At 41.4% G+C, this 22,546-nt stretch overlaps 1 protein-coding gene across 1 annotated transcript in view; it reads left to right on the top strand.

The window, feature by feature from the left end:
* Positions 1-22,546, top strand: part of pth2ra (parathyroid hormone 2 receptor a) — a 68,712-nt gene that overhangs the window by 25,269 nt on the left and 20,897 nt on the right. Inside the window, exons 7-9 of the mRNA XM_085374059.1 lie at positions 8,438-8,591; positions 14,703-14,763; positions 16,429-16,495. Of these exons, the coding sequence (XP_085230185.1) occupies positions 8,438-8,591; positions 14,703-14,763; positions 16,429-16,495 (282 nt within the window). The remainder of the gene's footprint in view (positions 1-8,437; positions 8,592-14,702; positions 14,764-16,428; positions 16,496-22,546) is intronic.

The following is a 22,546-nucleotide window of genomic DNA, read 5'->3' as shown; positions in this document are numbered from 1 at the left end:
TCTTAATGCAGCCGTTCACACCAACCATATAATTTCACAGGATGAATTTGCAGCATTTATTTTTTGAATTGAACCTGATTTTTCAGATGCAAATAAAAAAACAGTATTGATTGAATTATAAAAATCCTCAAAAAAAGCACAGTAGGGTAAAATGAATCCAAGAGAAATGACAAACTCAAACATCAGAAAGCGTGCCAAAGGAAGGAAAGCAGTGAGAACTGCTGAAGCGCTCGTAAACAAACAAGCTAACAAAAACAGACGGCAACACATGAATAAATATGCACACAGGGCTGATTGGCTGATGAGGATCAGACCTAATCTCAGTGTCCACCCTCACACACTTGAAGCATCATCCAGCTAAGTCTGTGAGGGCTTAGGGGTGTCCCACGGTCAATTTGTCAAGTGCGCGAGGACCCTTTGGTGGATATTTTGAGCCTTCGTACAAACTTTCTCCAAGTCCAAACGTCTGCAGAGTGGCCTGAGGGAATTACTCACACAATACAGTGCTGGGACATTAAACATGGGTTGCCTCAGAAGAAATCCAGTACAGAAAAAAAAGTTAAGAACAGAAAATCTTTGGGCAAAGCAACCACCCCAAACTTTAAATAAAATCAGAAGAATTAAAAAAATGAGTAACAGGTTATTTGACAATGTCAATGTCACGGCTGTGCAGCAGCCAGGATTTAGACCCAAGACAAGATTAAGCTAACCCCCCCCCCCCCCCCGAATCACAACTGAGAATAAAATAAGAACAAACTAAGAAGAAAAACACAAAGATGAAACAAAGAAACAAACAGAACTCGAGACCAAAAAACCCAAAACATTGAGCAAAAGTCCCACGATTCAAAGTGAGGTCCTTAACATCAGACAGGAAGTCTTTAAACATGTTGACGTCAAAGCTCTGCTGCTGACCAATCAGGTGATGTCACTGAAGTCAGCAAGGGTTTTGTGTTTTTTTTGATCACTGGGTTGATGTTTGAGACTGAACCAACCAGACAAAGGAAGCAGAACAAGACACTTTCAAAATAAAACACGACAGAGAGCACCACAGAGCACAGGTGGACACCATAACAACAAAAACGTTAATGAAAAATCCCCACAAAATAATCATGAACTGAATGTCGCAGGAGATGTGGATCTGAATATGAAGAAGCGGAACAGTACACAGTGAACACAACGATGGGATGTTTTTAGAGAATTTTCTATGAAACAAAAACAGAGAGAAATGTCTAATAAAATGGAGTCTGATTCAGTTATAACCCCGAGCAGCTTGACGTAGACAGTGACGCCAAAACTTCTAATGGTTTGACGGTACTGCAGATGCATTCAACCTGTGTGACGTTCAGAGGATGGGTTAACAATTCTATTTATTTATCCATTTTTTTTTTTTGCTTGATCCCTCGTAGGTTAATTTGAATGTTGTAAACAGCTCTATTAGTCCTAATTATGATATTAATAACAGGTGACTTGGGTGTTTATGTGTACCGATAACATGATGACATGAAACAGAACTGCTGGCTGTGTTACAGGTTTTTCTGTCCTTGAAAAGAAGGATGAGACATTGTTAAAGTGAGCAGATGAAAGGTTTTTGTCCCGATTTTTTTTCTTCCTTTCTTTGAAGCCACATGAACACGTAAGCAACGAGAAATGGCATTCACTTTAGATTTGTTTGTTTATTCTGGGTTTTCTTCCATTTGTGTGTATTTAATTAGTGTAAGTCACCAGTTTTAGACTACATTATTATCCCAGCTACAGACCCCTTGTATTTGGTATTTAAATTTCATTTGTCTTGCTGTAGCAAACAAGAGCAGAGCTTGTTTTTCCTGTTTAAAGCTTAGAGTCTTGTAAGCAGCATTGTTAGTATTAATTATTTGGTTTGCACTTACTGTACCAGCTGATTTAGTTATTTAAATGTATTCATATTATTCAGAGGAGCAATTCCACCCTCATAAGCTTGTTTTGTTTTTTTTTTGATTGATTGGTAATTTATTTCAACATGTGAACAATATACAAGTACATTTAGAAAAGAAATGAGAGAAAAAAAATATACTATACAAATTACATACAAAAAAACATTCTGATTAATTTACATGTTGAAAGGGAGTGGGAAGAAGTATACACTTATTTAATCCCACCCCTGTCCCATAAATTATCAGTTATTGTTAATTTAAATGATTAAATAAGGTGATCTGGTAAGAAAACGTAAAGTTCCAGAAGGAAATACAATGAATATTCATTGATGAGCAACATGTTTGAAGGTGAAACCTTTCGTTTAGAGTCCACTTACCTGTAGCTGGAGCATATTTGCTCCAGGAAACTGAGATAATCACTTGAATACTTGAATGACTCAGCCTTTGAGTCTGAGACAGTCGGAGCCACAACCTATACCATCACATACTGCCTGTGATGTATAATAAAGCATCTACTTGCATGAGTTCTGCAAGATTGTGTATATATATGGAAATGGGTGGAAACACATTCTCACCTTTGGCAGGACACTTCCACAGAAAATGTCCTATTTTCACATCCCAGACTGAAAATAAGAGGCAGTAACGTTTTAAGTGAGACTTCTCCTGCAATGCAGTCATTGCAGGAGAAGTCTCACTGCTTTTTCCTTTAAACATTAATTCAGTGTGTGACTCTTCCCTGTGAGAAGGTTTCCCCACTGAATGTGAGAGCAGACTTCTAGTGTCAAACTATTCTCCACACAGTGGAGGTAAACAAATCATATATGTGGCACACTTAGGAGTTGTTTGGTCCCCGAGTGAATGCACAGGCTGGACTGTAGCAGGACTGAGTATGAAAGTCTAATGTGATTGGTACTCATGGCCATTGATCAGTGGGCTTTGATCAATGGCCAGGAGAATTTGCATATTAATGATGAAAGAACTGACCTCCCAGCCCATTGTTCATTCAGTGGTGCTGGTTTCAGTCATTATGCAAATGTCCTGTTTATAAGATTGAAACCTGCAGTCAGCTGAGACTGAGGAAGTCACCTGGATGAGTGACGAAACGTTTCTCCCACTGAAAACATCCAGATGAACAGAATCAACTTTTGGAGATTTAATTTGCACAAATTACCAGGGTTATTATATGTGTTGTATTAATTTTAAAGATTTGTTTTTAAGGAAACTATTTTTTACAGTTTTAGGACTGGGTTTGCACACTTTGATATCGATTTTCCACAGTTTAAAAATGTTTTAATACTTAGAGTTAAACTGGGTGTCTAGAATACAATAATACGAGTTATTTTGTTTGTTTTTTTGTGTCTTTTTTTGAGATGTGGTTAATCTATTTCCCCCCACACTTTCGTTAACTTGAAAAACCTTGTAAGTTAAACTTTTTGCATTTAAATAGCCCTGTAATAAAAAGTTTGTGGCCACATTTCTTAATCTTTAAATCCCGGTGCTTTCAGTCCCACTACTTTAATCTACAGTGGGGCAAAAACGTTTTTAGTCAGCCACCGATTGTGCAAGTTCCCCCACCTAAAATGATGACAGAGGTCAGTAATTTGCACCAGAGGTACACTTCAACTGTGAGAGACAGAATGTAAAAAAAAATCCATGAATTCACATGGTAGGATTTGTAAAGAATTTATTCGTAAATCAGGGTGGAAAATAAGTATTTGGTCACCTCAAACAAGGAAAATCTCTGGCTCTCACAGACCTGTAACGTCTTCTGTAAGAAGCTTTTCTGTCCCCCACTCGTTACCTGTATGAATGGTGATAGGTTTGTAGCTTGAACCTATCCGCTGGAACGTTGAGGACAATATAATTACACTGCAAAGCAAGACACAAGTAGGCAAAGTTCTTCATGGTACTCGTGCACGGGAGAGACCGGACAAACGCCGTTCCTTCGCTTGACCCCAGTTGCTCTCGCCCGCTCTCCCGTACCACTGTTCTTTTATTGAGGTTACATGAATATGCATCGGTTCATTAACATATGACGTCTACATACACACAAAGAGTACTGTGTGTGTGTGTGTGTGTGTGTGTGTGTGTGTGTGTGTGTGTGTGTGTGTGTGTGTGTGTGAGTGTGTGTGTGTGTGTGTGAGTGTGTGTGTGTGTGAGTGAGAGATCCAGATGTGACCCTGTGAAGACTCCCCACAGCTGGTGCCAGGAGTCTAGCGGTCCATCTGAACAAAAGGCTCTTATACTTAAACAGATATACGTGTGCTTGCTATACCATAAATCAATAAGAAAAGATACGACCTCTCCTAGGAGGTGTGATCTACGCCGGAACACTCTGTAGAGGGAGTGAACGCACTCCCCCTTCATGCTACACAGAGCTGTTACAGACCTCCTAGGATGAGACATTCTTTCAATCTACAAATGATTCAGGTTCAGAGCATGCGCAGTCGACATCAACGAGTTTACGGAAGTAGCAGTATGCTTCGTCAATATGCTAGCGGAGGAGATTATCCCCACTGCGAGAGTCACCACATTCCCAAACCAGAAACCGTGGATGGACAGATCGATCCGCACTGCAGTAAACGCCAGGACCGCCTCCTACAACGCGGGTCTCGCCACTGGCGATATGAGCGCCTACAAAGCGGCCTCATACGGCGTGCGGCGCGCGGTGAGAGATGCCAAACGCCGGTACCGGGAACGTGTGGAGTCCCGCTTCCACCAGGGCGACACACGGAGTATGTGGCACGGACTACGCACCATTACGGACTACAAAGCCAGGGACACTGCGCCGATCAACGCCGACTCTGCATTCACCAACGAGCTGAATCGGTTCTACGCCCGTTTCGAGGTTAGCCAGGCGGCTAATGCTATCTACCGCCTGACTACCGAGGACAGTGACATCATCAGCGAGAGACCGGTGACCAGCATCGCGGAGCATGACGTCCGAGCGGCACTGAGGAGAGTGAACACAAGGAAAGCGGCGGGGCCAGACGGCATCACCGGCCGTCTGCTGCGCTGCTGTGCTGACCAGCTAGCAGGTGTGTTCACTTACATCTTCAACGAGTCCCTGGCGAAGTCTGTGGTCCCCACATGCTTCAAAAGATCCACCATCATCCCTGTGCCCAAGAACAGCAAACCCTCATCCCTGAACGATTACCGGCCAGTTGCACTGACCTCGGTAGTAATGAAGGTGTTTGAGAGGCTGCTGAAGAACATCATCTCCTCCTCCATCCCAGACACCACAGATCCGCTGCAGTTCGCCTACAGATCCAACAGATCCACAGAGGATGCCATCGCCCACGTCCTACACACCACTCTCAGCCACGTGGACAAGAAACAGGGTAACTATGTGCGAATGCTGTTTGTTGATTACAGTTCAGCGTTTAACACAATAGTGCCCTGCAGACTGTTCACAAAGCTGAGGGATCTGGGACTTAACAGCCGTCTGTGTGCATGGGTGTTGGACTTCCTCACTGGCAGAACTCAGGTGGTGAGGGTGGGCAGGTGCTTCTCCAACAGCATCACCATCAACACAGGAGCACCTCAGGGATGTGTCCTCTCGCCACTGCTCTACTCCCTCTACACTTCAGACTGTGTGGCCACCCATGGCTCCAACACCATTGTGAAGTTTGCTGACGACACAGTGGTGTTGGGTGCCATCTCCAACAACGATGAGGCGGCCTACATGGATGAAGTGAAGAATCTGGCATCGTGGTGCCAGGACAACCACCTCCAGCTGAACGTCAGCAAGACCAAGGAGCTGGTGGTGGACTTCAGAAGGGGTCAGCACAGAGACTACAAGCCCATTATCATCAATGGAGCTCCAGTGGAGAGGGTGCAGTCCTTCAAGTATCTTGGTGTTCACATCTCCTCAGACCTGACATGGGCTGCCCACATTCAGGTCCAGACCAAAAGGCTAGGCAGCGCCTGTACCACCTACGACAACTGAGGAAGTTCAGGGTCTCTCCAAAGATCCTCAGGATTTTCTATACAGGCGCTGTGGAGAGCATCCTCACACAGAACATGACATCGTGGTTTGGGAACAGCTGTGTGAAGGACCAAAAAGCTCTCCAGAGAGTGATCCGTACAGCAGAACGCTGCTGCAGGATTGCTCTCCCCCCGCTTCAGGACACCTACACCAGGAGATGCCGGACTAGAGCAGCGCAGATACTGAAGGACCCGTCCCATCCTGGCAACAAACTGTTCCAACTTCTGCAATCTGGTAGAAGGTTCCGCATCTTCCGGGCAAGGACAGAGAGACTCAAGAGGAGCTTCTATCCCCAAGCCATCCGTGCCCTAAACACACACACCCGCCCTCTCACATCATCTATAATTGACTGAGACAGGACTCTTCCAGACACTAAACCAAGGCACAATGTACATTTCAATTCCTTTAACTTTAAATATGTTTATATTGTCTATCCTGTAAAATAGTCAGATGTCTATTCATATTAATGTACAGAATTCACCTGCTAGCTGCTACTACTGCACATTCACCCAGTGTATGTATGTATGTATGTATGTATGTATGTATGTATGTATGTATGTATGTATGTATATATATATATATATATATATATATATATATATATATATAATGTTCTTCCTCTACACCCCCCCCCCCCCAATTTTTGCACATGTGTGTTATACTTGTATAACTATGCATGTGACAAATAAAGAACCTTGAACCTTGAATGATTATACACCTCTAAGCATATATGGTTAAATATTTCTAAGCATAAATGACAATCAACAATACAAATCTAACAAATGGCACCTGTTTGAACTCATCATCTGTATAAAAGACACCTGTCCACAGCCTCAAACAGTCAGACTCCAAACTCCGAAAGCTCTTTGGTCTTGGCCATGGCGAAGGACACCAGGAAAAGTATTGTAGACCTGCACCAGACTGGGAAGAGTGAATCTACAATAGGCAAGCAGCTTGGTGTGAAAAAATCAACTGTGGGAGCAATCATCAGAAAATGGAAGACATACAAGACCACTGATAATCTCCCTCGATCTGGGGCTCCACGCAAGATCTCATCCCGTGGGGTCAAAATGATCATGAGAACGGTGAGCAAAGATCCCAGAACCACACGGGGGGACCTGGTGAATGACCTGCAGAGAGCTGAGACCAAAGTAACAAAAGTCACCATCAGTAACACACTACAACGGCAGGGAATCAAATCCCGCAGTGCCAGACGTGTTCCGCTGCTGAAGCCAGTGCATGTCCAGGCCCGTCTGAAGTTTGCCAGAGAGCACATGGATGATACAGCAGAGGATTGGGAGAATGTCATGTGGTCAGATGAAACCAAAGTAGAACTTTTTGGTGTAAACTCAACTCGTCGTGTTTGGAGGAAGAAGAATACTGAGTTGCATCCCAAGAACACCATACCTACTGTGAAGCATGGGGGTGGAAACATCATGCTATGGGGCTGTTTTTCTGCCAAGGGGACAGGACGACTGATCCGTGTTAAGGACAGAATGAATGGGGCCATGTATCGTGAGATTTTGAGCCAAAACCTCCTTCCATCAGTGAGAACTTTGAAGATGAAACGAGGCTGGGTCTTCCAACATGACAATGATCCAAAACACACCGCCCGGGCAACAAAGGAGTGGCTCCGTAAGAAGCATTTGAAAGTCCTGGAGTGGCCTAGCCAGTCTCCAGACCTCAACCCCATAGAAAATCTGTGGCGGGAGTTGAAAGTCCGTGTTGCTCGGCGACAGCCCCAAAACATCACTGCTCTCGAGAAGATCTGCATGGAGGAATGGGCCAAAATACCAGCTACTGTGTGTGCAAACCTGGTAAAGACCTATAGTAAACGTTTGACCTCTGTTATTGCCAACAAAGGTTATGTTACAAAGTATTGAGTTGTATTTTTGTTATTGACCAAATACTTATTTTCCACCCTGATTTACCAATAAATTCTTTACAAATCCTACCATGTGGATTCATGGATTTTTTTTCACATTCTGTCTCTCACAGTTGAAGTGTACCTCTGGTGCAAATTACTGACCTCTGTCATCATTTTAGGTGGGGGAACTTGCACAATCGGTGGCTGACTAAATACTTTTTTGCCCCACTGTATATAGTGTCAGTTCTATTGTAACAACTGAGTAGTGAGTTTAGCAGACTTCTATCATACGATTTTGATTTTCAGAGATGAAAAATGACAAAGAAAACAATCCCGGTTACGTCTGAAACCTTTACAGTATAAAATTTAGTGGGCATAGCCTGTACATGTCACTAATCTTGGAATCATACACAAACAATGACATAGTTAGCAGAAGCTGCTTTACTCTGTGTTTATGTTCTAGTTAATAACATCTTTGTGCAAATTTATACAGCAAGCTGCTTCTGATTGTAATGAGATCATTTCCTCTCTTATCATCACCTGTGGTGTTTGAATACTTTGAAGTACTGTGATCATCGCGTGTGTCAACACACAGACATGCAAAATAACAGCATAATAAGCTGCATAATACTAGTTTCAAATAGGATCTGATAAAACTGTTAATGCTTTCAGATTGGCTGCAAGGTGACTGTGTTGCTCTTCATCTACTTTCTGGCTACCAATTACTACTGGATTCTGGTAGAAGGCCTTTACCTCCACAGTCTCATCTTCATGGCCTTCCGATCAGATTCCAAATACCTCTGGGGTTTGATACTCATCGGATGGGGTAAGCACTAAAAGATTACATTACACATAACGCAGTTATGAAGGAGGACAAAACGTGACGAAAGCATCAGTTCTGAAGTTTATGGCTTCATTGCAACTACAATATGACACCATATGTAAAACAGCGCTTAATGTTTTCCAACATGCTTCAGAGAAGAGACTCATTAATATAGTTTATGTCTGCTGTGTAGGGGAATTTCCAAACCTTTCGAGCAGAGTTAAGTGAGTGATTAACAGAAGTCAGTTTTATATCTGCAGTTTATTGTTGTTTTGATGGCAGTTGTGTAATTCATCACATCAAAAGCAGCAAAAAAGACTTTTGGAATAAAATTATGTTGTTTCTTCTGAAACGGAACAGATTTGTCTTGTGTTTTTGTTCAAGTTTTTGTTCTGTCCTTGCAAAGGAGTGTGTCACATTGTTAAGAAAAGTAGATGAAAGGGTTTTTTCCCCACAACGTATTTTTCGTTTGTTTCTTTGAAGCCGCATGAACAAGCAAAGAGCAAAGAGCATTCACATTACTTTTCCGTCTCCTCTGGTTTTCTTTACTTGTAGTTACTTTAAGTCACTAACGTTGGATTACATCAGCTGTAATAAAATACTAAAATATAAAATAATAATAGACCTTTTATTGACTCCTCCATCAAACTGCGTTGAAAGTTCAAATGTGATCAAATGCAGTCCTGTGAAAACTATGTGCACCATTACTGGTTCTATAGGAATTAAGAGGTTGTGCAGCAGCCAGGTGCTGCTAATCAGATGCACTTAATTGATTACTTGCAAGTGTGTGAAACTGTTGGGAAGACAACGTGAACATTTTCTTTGTACTGTATAATTTGCAGATTCTGACAGAAATCTGCAGCTATCCTTTGAAGCACCGCTGCTCTAAAACAGCAATAATTTCATTTACTTTTTAAATCATTAAAGCACTATTTCTGTAAAATAAATAGCCTTTCTGCTCAAGTCTTTGGGGTCGCCTGATTCATTAACTGAAATTTGCTTTACAGACATGTTAAAACATTCTCAAAAAGTTACTGTAAAATTCCTCCATATACCAAATAATACTATTAAAATTTATGACTGAGGAATATAAAGGGCATGCGATGCATTTTCTTAAGCTGATTTGTATATTTGCATAATTTACAGCCATTCTTTGGCTTGTGGTTTGTCTTTTATGAATCCATGTGTTCATTCACAGGAGGGGATGAATCCACATAATGATGCTGCCACTCCCTGCCTTCTTTTGAACTAATTATTTTTTCAGCACACATTTTTGAGCTGCTTTGGCTCGACAGCATGACACCAGCAAGAGATAAGAGGGGGAAGCATTCCCCAGCAGGGTAAAACACTTTGCAGATATATCTGTTAGAGTTCACTATCAACCATTTTTAAGTCGTCTTATTGGTAAAGTTGCCCTAAACACACACTTTTAGCACATTTTTAATTTGTCATGTTTTAGATGAAAGCCCAACGGTTCCTTTAACAACACGTGTTTTGTTTCCATCTGCAGTTATCGTCAAGCACTCGCTGCAAAATATCTATAAGCCATTAGCTTTCCCAGTGAAGAAACTCGGTGACTAACACAAGATCATGATTACATCCCTGCTCTTTTCTCTGCTCCCACACTCCCTTTAAGCTCTGCCAACCTCTCTCTCTCTTTCTTCATTTTGTCTTTGGAGCTGCAGATAAGATACAGAATTCATTTCAAATGTCTGGTCTGCAGAATATACATACTGAAGGACGGGGACCACTTATCACCCGATTAAAGTTCCAGTGATTAATTATGCTAACAATATTGAAGCTGTTGCATTTAGAGAAGGGGTTTATAGTGATGATAGAGGGAAGAGGTATGAGGAGCTGATCTCGGCCAACGACAGTCACAATCTTATCACGTCTGTTTGTGAAGCCGCATGAACAGGAGACACCATCAGTAATTCCACATGCATCCAAATACAATTTAGAGCGTGTGACAGATTTGAGGAGTTGCTTAATGAGTTAAGTGGCAGTGGCAATAGAATACGTGCATTATAAATGCTGCTGTTAATGATGTCAGAGGAAGAAAAAATGGTTCTGTCACATTTAATTTCTCTTTTTGCAAAAGTGGATCTCACATCGTCGTCTTAGCTTCTCACACAGTGACAGTGTGGGTTGTTTCCTTTCCTGCCTCAGAGTAATATTTGCTAGTATCTGTGCTTCTCAGATAGTTATGGTCTCTGGTGGAGCAATTTAAAATATTATCATCGCCACAGCATCAAAAAGTGCAATTCTGTCACACATTTGACGTTGGCGCCTTGATGCAGTGGCTCAAGGTTTTGAGAAGAAAAGCAACATTGGCTTTTTACATCAGCATTCACTCTGGTTAGCTTAGGCACCAGAATTATGGGTAGGGTTGGGAACCCTGATGCTTATTCTAATGAATCAGAGGGGTCCTTTAAGGTCATGTTCAAATGGCTTCCAGTCTGGGTGTTTTTAGTGGCTCACTGGAAGTCCCATTTTGTCAAATTGCACAGGTGCCCCTGCGATGTTCACTGGATCTCTGCTAGTGTGTCAGCACAGCAATCATTCAACACCTTTTTCACTGTGTGAAAGTGCAAAAAGTTGCAAACCATCAGAAAAAATGAAATCCCCGTTTTGTGCGTGCAGAATGACAGCACTGTGGGTTGATGGCAGAAACCAGAGTTGAAATCTTTTACCCCACATGTGCTTTCTCAGGCATCGGGGATAGCGTTTGGATTAATTCGCAGTGGAAAACTCTGAATGTGGGAATAAACAGGACACGTATGCTGCTGATTGCATTTCTGACCCAGTTCATTGCTTTCTGGGTTGGAAACTGGACTCTTTAATTGAAACTTGCTAAAAATTCAGAATCAGACATACATGGAGACTCAGATTTAATGACCAATTAAAGCTGCAAAAAGCGACGAGAGGGCCCTCGCACCCTGCCACACGTCCAGGCCAGCTTCAGCCGACCCGTGCTGAGGTCGAGCTGAGCTACATCTCGGGCATGCTGCGGTTGACTAGACTCACACGGACATGTGGCTGTTTTCAGTTTAGGAAGCTAATTGGGTGCTGCGTCACTTACTTACTGAACACCTTCTGTGCCCACTGTTTGTCAGTTGTCTAACCGTATATCACACTAATGTAGATCAGGTGTGGAACAAACAATTTAAATTTCACGTAATAATAATAATGGATTGGATTTATATAGCGCTTTTCAAGGCACCCAAAGCGCTTTACAATGCCACTATTCATTCACTCTCACATTCACACACTGGTGGAGGCAAGCTACGGTTGTAGCCACAGCTGCCCTGGGGCCGACTGACAGAAGCGAGGCTGCCATATCGCGCCATTGGGCCCTCTGGCCAACACCAGTAGGCAAGTAGGGTAAAGTGTCTTGCTCAAGGACACAACGACCAGGACAGAGAGCCCGGGGATTGAACCGGCGACCTTCCGGTGACAGATGCGATTCCCAACTCCCTGAGCCACGGTAGATTAAATGATGATTATTACCTACTGTGTGACCTAATATTAGCACGTAGGCGTGTCCTATCCAGCACGTGAAGTTAGGGACAGACTGGACAAGGTGCGTCCTGTGATGAATAATTGAACTTTGTCATGCCACCATGACCTTTCATGAAAACTCAAAATCTTCGCAGTTTAATATCACCAAGGAATTCAGTTTGCACTTTGTCAGATCACCATTGTTCATGTTGATCTGACGAAATGTTTTGGTGGGGTTTGTTAAAGTACACATCAATAAATTCTTAAATTCAGTATGGCTGACTTCCTGCTGGCTTTGGGACATGGCTCCAAGAGATTTTTCTCTACATCTTGAGGTATTACGTAAGGCTGCCAAATTTGAGACTCTTATATCAAGCGCACTATTTTTTTGCTTACAGTTTCACACTGAAGCATCATCACTATCTGATGTTGATTCTGACCACTTTTGAGATGGATTTGGTCAACCTGGGAGCAGAAATCATTGCATGTCCTGTTCCTGGCACTATGACAGCTATTAAGTATTACAATTAAAATATGTTCAGGGGTAAATCCTTATCATACCTGAAAAGTTGGGTCGAGATTAGACAATGTGCGTGTAATGCAAGTTCAGCAGTTTAATATTGCCCAAGTCTGTAGTTTAAACTGACTGAATATGAGTTTTATTCGATAAAATCTCTACGTGGAGTTTGAAAAAGCCATTTTCAGTTCAATATGGCAGACTTCCTGTTGGGTCAGGGAGGCCATAGACTTTGTTGTCCGTCTTTGCATGTTACACATATGTACCAAATTTCATTCATGTACCTCAAACTGTGTGTCCATAATACTTATTTATAACCTGCAAAGGTGGCATTTTGAAAACCCCAAACCAATAAACATGTAATTTTTTTTCTTCCAGAATTGGAATCAGAATACTTTATTAATCTCTAAGGAAATTATGTTTACCAGACCTGATGTGTGTGCTAAATTCTGTGATTTAGCTGTTGCATGTTAAGGCCTCCAAAAAGCTAATTCATTTGACGAATTAGTAAACAGAGCAGATACAATAGAGCAGGGGTGTCGAACTCCAGGCCTCGAGGGCCGGTGTCCTGCAGGTTTTAGATCTCACCCTGGGTCAACACACCTGAATCAAGTGATCAGTTCATTACCAGGCCTCTGGAGAACTTCAAGACATGTTGAGGAGGTAATTTAGCCATTTAAATCAGCTGTGTTAGATCAAGGACACATCTAAAACCTGCAGGACACTGGCCCTCGAGGCCTGGACTTCGACACCTGTGCAATAGAGCATTTGGACTTTTAGTGCTCAGGCTCCAACTATGACAGTCAACATACAAGACTGAAACAAGTTTGAGGACAGTAGTGAAACTGCAGACTTGCAAACATGCTTAAAGGGAGTGATTTTGAAGTAGCACCCATTCAGATGCACAAGAACACTACTGTGAAGTTTGGCCATGGTTCCGGTTATGTTACTGAATATTCCCTCTCAGCCACCTCGCCATGGTACGGTTTGACTCCAGTTGACATAAATGGTGCACTGCCCTGGGAATGTTGAAATGAACAACAAGCATACTTCTAGTTTAAAACTACTAAGCCATAGATGGAGACCCAGTTCTCAGCACCAGCTGCACAATAACCACCACGATACTTCATCTGAAGGTTTGAAAGAAGCTGATGTTTACTCTGTCCAAGTCGAAGGCCGTGGTAAAATTGCCCTCTGCAAGCATTTTAAGGAGCGATCTTGAAGTAACAGCTGAGCTTAAAGTGCTCCAGAGATTCACGGGAGGATGAAACTTTAAACCTTGTAGTCACTGAAGTCAAAAGGAGTCCTTGTGGATTTATGACTAAACAACTGACTTTAACACTCTGGGAATGAGAATGTGGTGTAACTTAATCTACAAAACCACTCTTTAGGTTTAAACATATTACTCCCCAAAGGTACCAAATCTTAGTCGAATAGTTAATGCATTTACTCTTGTTTTTACACTGGTACATTTAAGTGTTTTTAAATGGTTTAGAAACTGTGGAGTGGAAGGGAAATCAATAACAACCCACACAGTTTGAACAAAGTAACAGTGCAGTTGGAAGTTTCTTTAGGAAGTCCCTGTATGTGTGTTTGTGTACACATAAGAAAACACACAAAAGCTCTTTAGAGACAGAAGAATTACGCCTGACAGGAGAGGCTGAATGTGCTGCTCTGAGACTCGCCATGAATCAAAGCTGCTGGGTCGGAGGGCGTTATATCATGAAGTATGTGTGTCTGTATGTCACCAGCATGTGGGATTACTCTGATGTTTACATTCACGTCATGTTCTGTGTGTGATGCCTGCATTAGCTAACATGCCCGTGTCGGGTTTTATTTCTCCTACTTTGTGACCTTTGAGTAATGTGACCTTTTACAACACCAATACAACACCTTTCACCAGGATCCACTCTGTCGTGACTGAATATTATTTTAAAATAACAGTTTTACACTTTTGTCAATAAAGCAAACAGGCTGCTTTTAAATTGTAACGATCACCTCAGCTTGGTTCTCCTTCTGTATTGTGATGTGTCAGAGATACAGCACATATGACATCACCTGCAAAACATCTCATTTTGCATTATGTCTAATTTCAGGTGTTCCAGCTGTTTTTGTGGCAGTGTGGGCGATCGTCAGGGCAACAGTGGCAGATGCAAGGTAAGAGAGAGAGGACTCAGACTCTAACGAGATTATCCCTGCGAGGTGTAAGACGTCCTCCAGCCCTCCCTCCAAAACCTAACCCTAACCCTGTGTTTTGTAAAAACTGTGTAAAAACTGTCTTCTGTGTTCAAAATGTAGATAATAGCCAGTCAGAAGGATAACCATCTTTAAGAAAATGATATAAAAACTATAATGACATATTGTGATACCACAGAGACTGTGTAAGCATTGGGCCCATCTCCACTGATAACTAAGACCTCACAGGGTTATAAAAACATCTGCCAAAAAAGTTTGGAAAAAATAAACTTCAAAATGAATAAGAAGAGAGGCGGGACGTTGTAATCACTGCTTAATTGTGGTGACATTTGAATCAGTGAAATACAGGATTTGATATGCAAAGAATGCTTGATTTGGAGTGCTTGATACCAAATCAAGCACCTTCAGACGTTGCCAATGTTTGAAGTACACAAGGCAAAATCTGGATAATGAAAAGAGTTGTTAGAGAGTTAAACATGAGAGACCACAGGAATTATAAGTCAAAACGGGAACAACAAATGCAGGCAGTCGGTCAATATCCTGGTTTGTGCAACATGACAATATTCACCACAAACTACTGCAAGAAATACAAGCTGACGTTTTGGCATTTTAAAATCCTTAATCAAAATATTTAGATAATGTGATATGACCTAAACTAGAATTGGGAAATTTAATTAAACCCAAAATAATAAAAACAACCCCAGATTAAAAAACAAACAAACAGTAAATTAAAAAAATTATAATCAAAAATGAAAAAACTAACATTCTCCTTTGAATTTAAAATGTATTAACAAGTTAAATGGAAAATATCTAATTTTCCTTTGCTGTTCTTCTTTAGCAGTATCTAAAGTAGGTCACACCTCTGCCTGTTTCTGACTTTATTCATACACCTTTTTATTTGCTCTGTGTGTCTAAAAGCATTGAGCGTAGAGCTTTGGACCCAAATGTAGGAAACCAGAGGCAGAGTTAAATAACAGAAACCTGCACTTAGGCCATAAATAAAGTCTAGAAACCAAGAGAAGTCACAGGAGACCACTGAGAGCACCACACAGGGAAACAGATGCTTCGACAAAGCACAAAAGGGAGACAGGACTATTTATACACAAAGGGCTGATTAGACAACAAGAGACAGGTCGGAACAGGTTAGAACAGCCAGGGGAAGACGGAGACAGGAAGTAAAACCAAAACTAACCTGAAGGACGCACGAAACAAGAAAACAGGGAACAATAGAGGATGCGAATACTTAAAGAGAGGAACAGATGCAATAGCACTGAGGGACCTCAGGCTACTGTTATATGAAACAAAGACAAACAATAATTGAAATTCATTCCTACATTAACTCAAAGATGGCACAGAAAATAAATCAGTGCCATCTTAAATCCAGAAAATATAACTTAAAGATGTGAAAACCTCCAAAAGAAGCTCATATTCAGTTATTGTCACAGGAAAAAATAATAGAAACACTAGGATCATCACACCATCACTGCAGTCTCGAGCATTTCAGAGTTTCTCTACACAGTTCCACTTCTCTACTCAGTCTGCTTTTCTGAATGACACCATCACCTTTTGCTTCTGCCTCTCTCACTGAGAATCTTCTTCCTTCCTCTGCATCTGTGTCACCTGCAGGTGCTGGGAGTTGAGCGCTGGGAACATCAAATGGATCTACCAGGTTCCCATCTTGACAGCGATTGGGGTAAGAGTGCTACATTTGTTGCTGCCTATAAATGCAGCTTGAAAATTCACAAGGATACACTTTTGTAAAAAGGGGCAGTCCTCTATAATTTCACTTCAGGCTTTTGAATTTCTTGCTTGTAACCTGAAAGGTTTGAAGTTTCCTTCCATGAACACAAACAACTTGTTGCTGAGCACGATGAAGCATCGGTGGCTCATTCTATATGACTGTCTTCTGAAATGCAGAGTTTTCTCTCATAACCTCTGAATTTCTAATATTTGGTTATTTAAAGTTATTAAACGCGAGTTATGATTTTATGCTTTGGATGCTGTTACTACAAGATGAAATTCTCCAATTAAAGCCAATAAAATTAGCAGTTTTGTAACATAAGAGAAATAATATTATAAATATTAACTAAATCTTTCAAAATCTCTGTTCCCTATTCACGTTAAGATCTTGCTGGTAACCAGTTCAGCAGCAGTGTGCACTCAGTATCCTTTACAGATCAGAAATAAATAAAGATTGATTGAAAGTTTGGCAGGGAGCAATCTAAAAATACAAACTGCAAGCAGCGTTTTATTCTCTCTCGAGGCTTCAGTGTGCCGGAGTATGAAAAACAGTAAATAGAGTGATATTGCAATACTTTAAGTTGAGTTTTATCGACCACTGAAGTGCTTTCATGAGCCAGTTTCACCCATTCACACATGAATAATATCAAACACACCGTTCTGGCACATGAAGAACTCAACCTGTGACCTTCTGATTGGTGGATCCACCGCGTGTCCTTCACTCTAACACCTTCTCTGTGCTTCATATTTAACAATCATGCAGCTCTGACTTGTGACTCTGACTGTTTATGTTGTGGTTTCGCACTTGCACTTAACTTTTAGTGGTGCGTGTTTGTTATTGGACAGACGGAGCGGTGGTGGCTGATGGGAGATATGTTGGATCTGAAACATGTTGAATCTAAGGAATAAATCTGAAGGAGCACACAGGCACGCTCACCAACCACAGCTGGAAAACAGGCTGAAGGTGTACAGCAATCCTCTTTCATTTGGACAATGCTAACTTGTTTTTGCTTACAATTTCCACACTTATTCCCCTCATGTGTCGGGAAGCCAAACACCACCTATGGAATTTAAATAGAGTTCACTCAGAAGGATTTGTTCTTTTACCAGTTGTTCACAGAAAATTGGTCTCAGGCTGGAAAAGCCATTTACTACCTTTATACCATATGAATGCGATGTAGTAAAGTGCATGCAATGTTGTGTGCTGTTTGTGTGGTAGGCAGAGAGAGGGCTTGTCAGACGGGCTAAACAGAACTTAAACAGCTTTATTGTTGCAGCCCGGGAAACAAAATAGAAAACAACAAGAAACGCGACCGAAACAAAAAACTAGAACTTATTTCATAACAGAACAAACTGGGCACAATTGAGGAGGGAGGGGCAACGACATGATAAAGAACAGAGAGAAACTGAGGACTTAAATAGACATGAGATAATCAGGGAAAGCGACACAGCTGAGGACAACAAGGCTCAGGTGAACCGAATCAGTTAACGAGCACGAGGGAAGCAAACTGAACTGAAGAGACTATCACAAAAATAACCCGACTGAGACTAAAACACATGAAATTGACAGAACGATGTAAACAAAGACAAAACTGCCTAACAACAGAAAATATGATGGAAACAGATACTAGACGTGGGGAACATAGAAGAGCCGGAAAAACCTGAGAATAACAGAGAAAATGATGAACACAAAATCAGAATACAAACTTAACCAAAGCAAAGGTTATAACTAAACTGAAAAGTGCAACAAAGTTAAGCGGAAACTATCAAACAGAAAACAGAGTCCCAGAAAACGCTGGAGCCCAGGATCATGACACGTCCTGCTTTTAACCTTTTAATGCCTGAACCATGAAAAAATTACCAAAATATTCACATTTTTGAAAATGTTTACTGAACCTTCTGATCATGAATTAAATATTAAATATTTTTTATGAACTTTAATTTTTATTATATCACTTAAAATGTTTGGTGATCTATTTAGGTTTATTCAGGGGTAAAAAAATATGCACAAGCCTGAAAAACTTACATATCAATTATGATGCAGGAATGAAAGAGTTAAAGGAAGAATTAGGAAAAGATACCAAAGCCTCCTGGGAATTGTACACCAAACAAACAAACAAACAAACAACTCGGTTGACTTAACGATGCAGGCACAAAGACGACAAGTCAAGCAGCTAAACCACAAGGCTAACCAAAACAATGGGGAGCACGAAGAGGCAAAATAACACAAAGGAAGAGCAGCAATTATCCAGATCACGCTGCACACTGAGTTGTTGCAATCCTGTCGTTCTCCTTTGATTAAAGTTGTCACACAATAAGCTCATCGGCACATCGAAACTGGAACAGAAAGCAAATAACTAGGTGTAAAAATGAGCAAAGGGTGACTTGTGCATTTTAAATAATTACTTTAGGCGATGCACCTGTAACAGCGGGTACTACCGATCAAAAAAATGTGACGCATAGTGAGGGTGGCTTCTTTAGTTTTCGTCTGATCAGAGCATTATTCAAACTAAACTGTCTGCTAATATCCAAAACCAACACTCATTTTCAGTCCCTGACTGGTCCACTCTGCATGTCAAAGACCCTGAATCCCAAATTGCCCCCATCACAAATACAGGATTGTTTGTGATAGGTCAGAAACTTTTAAAAATAATCGAGTGAAATTTGTATAAATGAGTGTGTGAATGTGGCCTGCAGTGCAAAAAGCTTTGAGTCCTCAGACTACAAAAAACACCATATCAGGCAGTCTGTTTATCATTTTAGTTACATGCAGAGCTAGTGAGTTTCAGTGAGGCACAGAGAAGAATGAGTCACTGTGTGGGATAAGGTTGAGGACCTTTGTCCACAGACAGTGTGGCTCCGTGATGCAGTGGTTTGCACAATCGCTGAACACTTGAAGGTTTGAGACCAGGAGGAGACATAAATTCCTCTGGGATTGCAACAGGAAGGTCATCCGGCGCAAGAATCTGCTGAATCGAGTATGCAGAACCACGAGCGAAGCTAACCTCTGATGAATGAGGGAGCACCTGGAAGAAGCTTCTTCTTATCTGTGTCCACAGACAGCTCTTTTTTTTGCCCGGTCGGCACCTGTGACCTCACTCTGTGTGTGCTCGGGGCGTTTTTGTGCTCAGCGACTTGTCAGGCTGTCAGTGGTGATTGCCATAGGATCTGTATAGAAAGCAGACTCTGCCAGCACAAAGTTAAAACACTGCCAGTGAGATCAGATGCTTAGTCTACATTTTTCTCACAAATACGTGCCAGGTTACACTTAATGGGCTGCAGCCAGGAGAGACATCCAAGCACCGATGCCTGGCTCGTGTGTGCCATATTTCCTTAAATTGCTGCCAGGTATTTATTAACCTCAACTAGAAGAAAAACAAGGGTTTACTGTAATTAAAGCAGGCGGAATCTGCTCATACAATCAGATTGAGTTAGAAATCCATCATGAAGCGCTGACAGCACTCCATTGTGGTCTGAATCTGTCGGGGTATCCTCACAGCGGGGGCTCGCTGGTGACAAATCTTTCACTTGCTTTTAAAATAGCTCAGCATTAGTTGTACAGCAGCTGAGTATCGATTCATTATACTTACAAGTGGTGGTCCTGAGGGCTGGTGTAAGTCGATGGGTTGGAGGTGGTGAAGTATCCGTGGGCTGGTGGGCTGCTCTCTGTGAAACAAAGAAGAATAGAGTATGTGGGCTGTTTTTGTAATTCCAATATTTATTTATTTATTTATTTATTTTAAATAGAATAATAAATAAAATATCTTCCATCTAATTCTAATTATTAAGCAATTGTTATTGTTATTATCCCAGCAGAGACACATTATATAATTTGGAGTCATTATGATTTATCAGCATGGCAAATTGTTACAGCAGGTAAAAGCCTGGTTAGGCGTAATGAGCCAGTTAAGATAATAATGGTCAGAATGTTAAATTAAATTAGCAACGTGTAAATAGAATATTTTCAGTTTTTGTTGAACATGTAAAAGAAAACGTGTGCTGGGGGGAAAATAAGTAAATCCTTGGATTTAGTAAGTGGTGCCTGGCAGCAATAACCTCAAACAGGTGCACCTGGTAGCTGCAACGCAGCGCAGCGCTCAGCAGGAAGTTTGATTTACTTATTTATTTTCCTCTGAACTGCTTCAGCTCAGCCGTACCCACGAGAGGAAGCAAAACAAACAAACAAAACAACTGGTCTTATTTATAAAATATAAAAAATGCACTACTGAAGGAAATAGGAAAGGATTTTCCGTTCTCTTCCGTGCGGCCATGAAGCATTTCTTCATGGACAGGTCTCCAGAGGTCATACACAAACCTTTCTGACTCTGTGGGTGATCTTAAATCTTTGCTCCTATGCCTCCTACCTGGTGTTTCCTCAGGGCCTCAAGGCCATCCTGGAAGCTTATTATCTAATTAGGGAGGCAGTACAAGACCTCGGTGTATTCCCGTTATCTCAAAGGAAAAGTCAAGGGTGCTAAAAAAAGACTTGAGAGCTGGCTCACTGTGCTTCTGGTCAATAGGTTTAGTCGTCTTTGTCCTCCTTGGTAAGAAATAGCAATTATTCTTCTCTCTCTCCCAAAAGAATTATCTGTAAGAGGAATAGCGTGTCTCATGTGATTACCCTAACAGTGGGTACTGTTTGGATGTAATGGATAGAGGTGAAGGAGTTTAAACTTGTTATTCCACACTGTCTCTATGCTGTAGGTCATTCCAAAAGCAGATTCCTTTGTTTTCTAGTGGATTACAGTGAGCTGGCTCTTGTGAACAAATGTGAAAGTTGTTCCGTCTGACTGAGCGCATCTGTGCCAGCACCCCATAACCAGCCTGTGTAAATGTGCATCTACTGAGCAATTTTAAAAGAAGTCAAAACAAATGGACAGCTACATCTGTTTCCTGAGAGGTTAAATACAAAGCTTAACTAAGGTTTTAGGTGTTCCTTGCATCAATCCCCTTTTGTGTAATTCTGAACTTCTGTAATAGTATCACGGCTAACAAGACAAGCCGTGTGGAGTAAGAGAAGGACCCAAAGATGCAGGCAATGACTTAGATGAGAAGAGTGATCTTTATTGACATGGGGTGAAAATAGGCAAGGCAAGTTTATTTGTATAGCACAATTCAACAACAAGGTGATTCAAAGTGCTTTACAGAGACATTAGAAACAAAAACAAGATTTAAAATAGATTAAAACAAGCAAACAAACAAACAAATTAACAAACAAACAAAACAGTATATAAAATCAAAACAGATAAAATCAGTAGTTAAAATGTTAGTTTTGAAATTTAAGCTTAAAAGTGTGGATTTGGTGCTTTATTCAAATGCAGCTGAGAACAGGTGAGTCTTCAACCTGGATTTAAATAAACTGAGTGTTTCAGCTGATCTGAGGCTTTCTGGGAGTTTGTTCCAGATATAAGGAGCATAAAAGCTGAATGCAGCTTCTCCGTGTCTGGTTCTGACTCTGGGAACTGATAAAAGACCGGATCCAGATGACCTGAGGGATCTGGAAGGTTCATACTGGGTCAGGAGGTCACTGATGTATTTTGGTCCTAAACCATTCAGAGCTTTATAGACCAGCATCAGAACTTTAAAGTCTATCCTCTGACGGACAGGCAGCCAGTGTAAAGACCTCAGAGCTGGACTGATGTGGTCCACTTTTTTGGTCTTAGTGAGGACTCGAGCAGCAGAGTTCTGAATATAAGTTCTGAAATACAGAGTGACACAGAGGTGGTGAGGACAGGAACTGAGAAATAACCAAACTGGGAGGAACTAACTAAAGAAACCTGAAAGCATGACTCGCGGGATGATGTTCAGGATAATGCTAGGGTGAGCCAGAATAACACAGGGAGGTAACACAGACGGACCAGTGACGAGTACAAGAGAACAAACACTATAAATACACATAGGGAAATGAGGAAACTGCACACAGGAGGGAGACGTGGCTGAAGCTAATCGACATGACGAGACAGGGAGGATGCAAACTGAATACACTGACATAAGACACGGACCT

This window comes from Diplotaxodon limnothrissa, linkage group LG16 (genome assembly GCF_057381915.1).
Source record: "Diplotaxodon limnothrissa isolate DT_005_m linkage group LG16, D_limnothrissa_male_GT1.1, whole genome shotgun sequence".
Taxonomy (NCBI): domain Eukaryota; kingdom Metazoa; phylum Chordata; class Actinopteri; order Cichliformes; family Cichlidae; genus Diplotaxodon; species Diplotaxodon limnothrissa.
The sequence above is the reverse complement of the archived record's forward strand: the minus strand, read 5'-3'. Positions and strand labels throughout refer to the sequence as shown.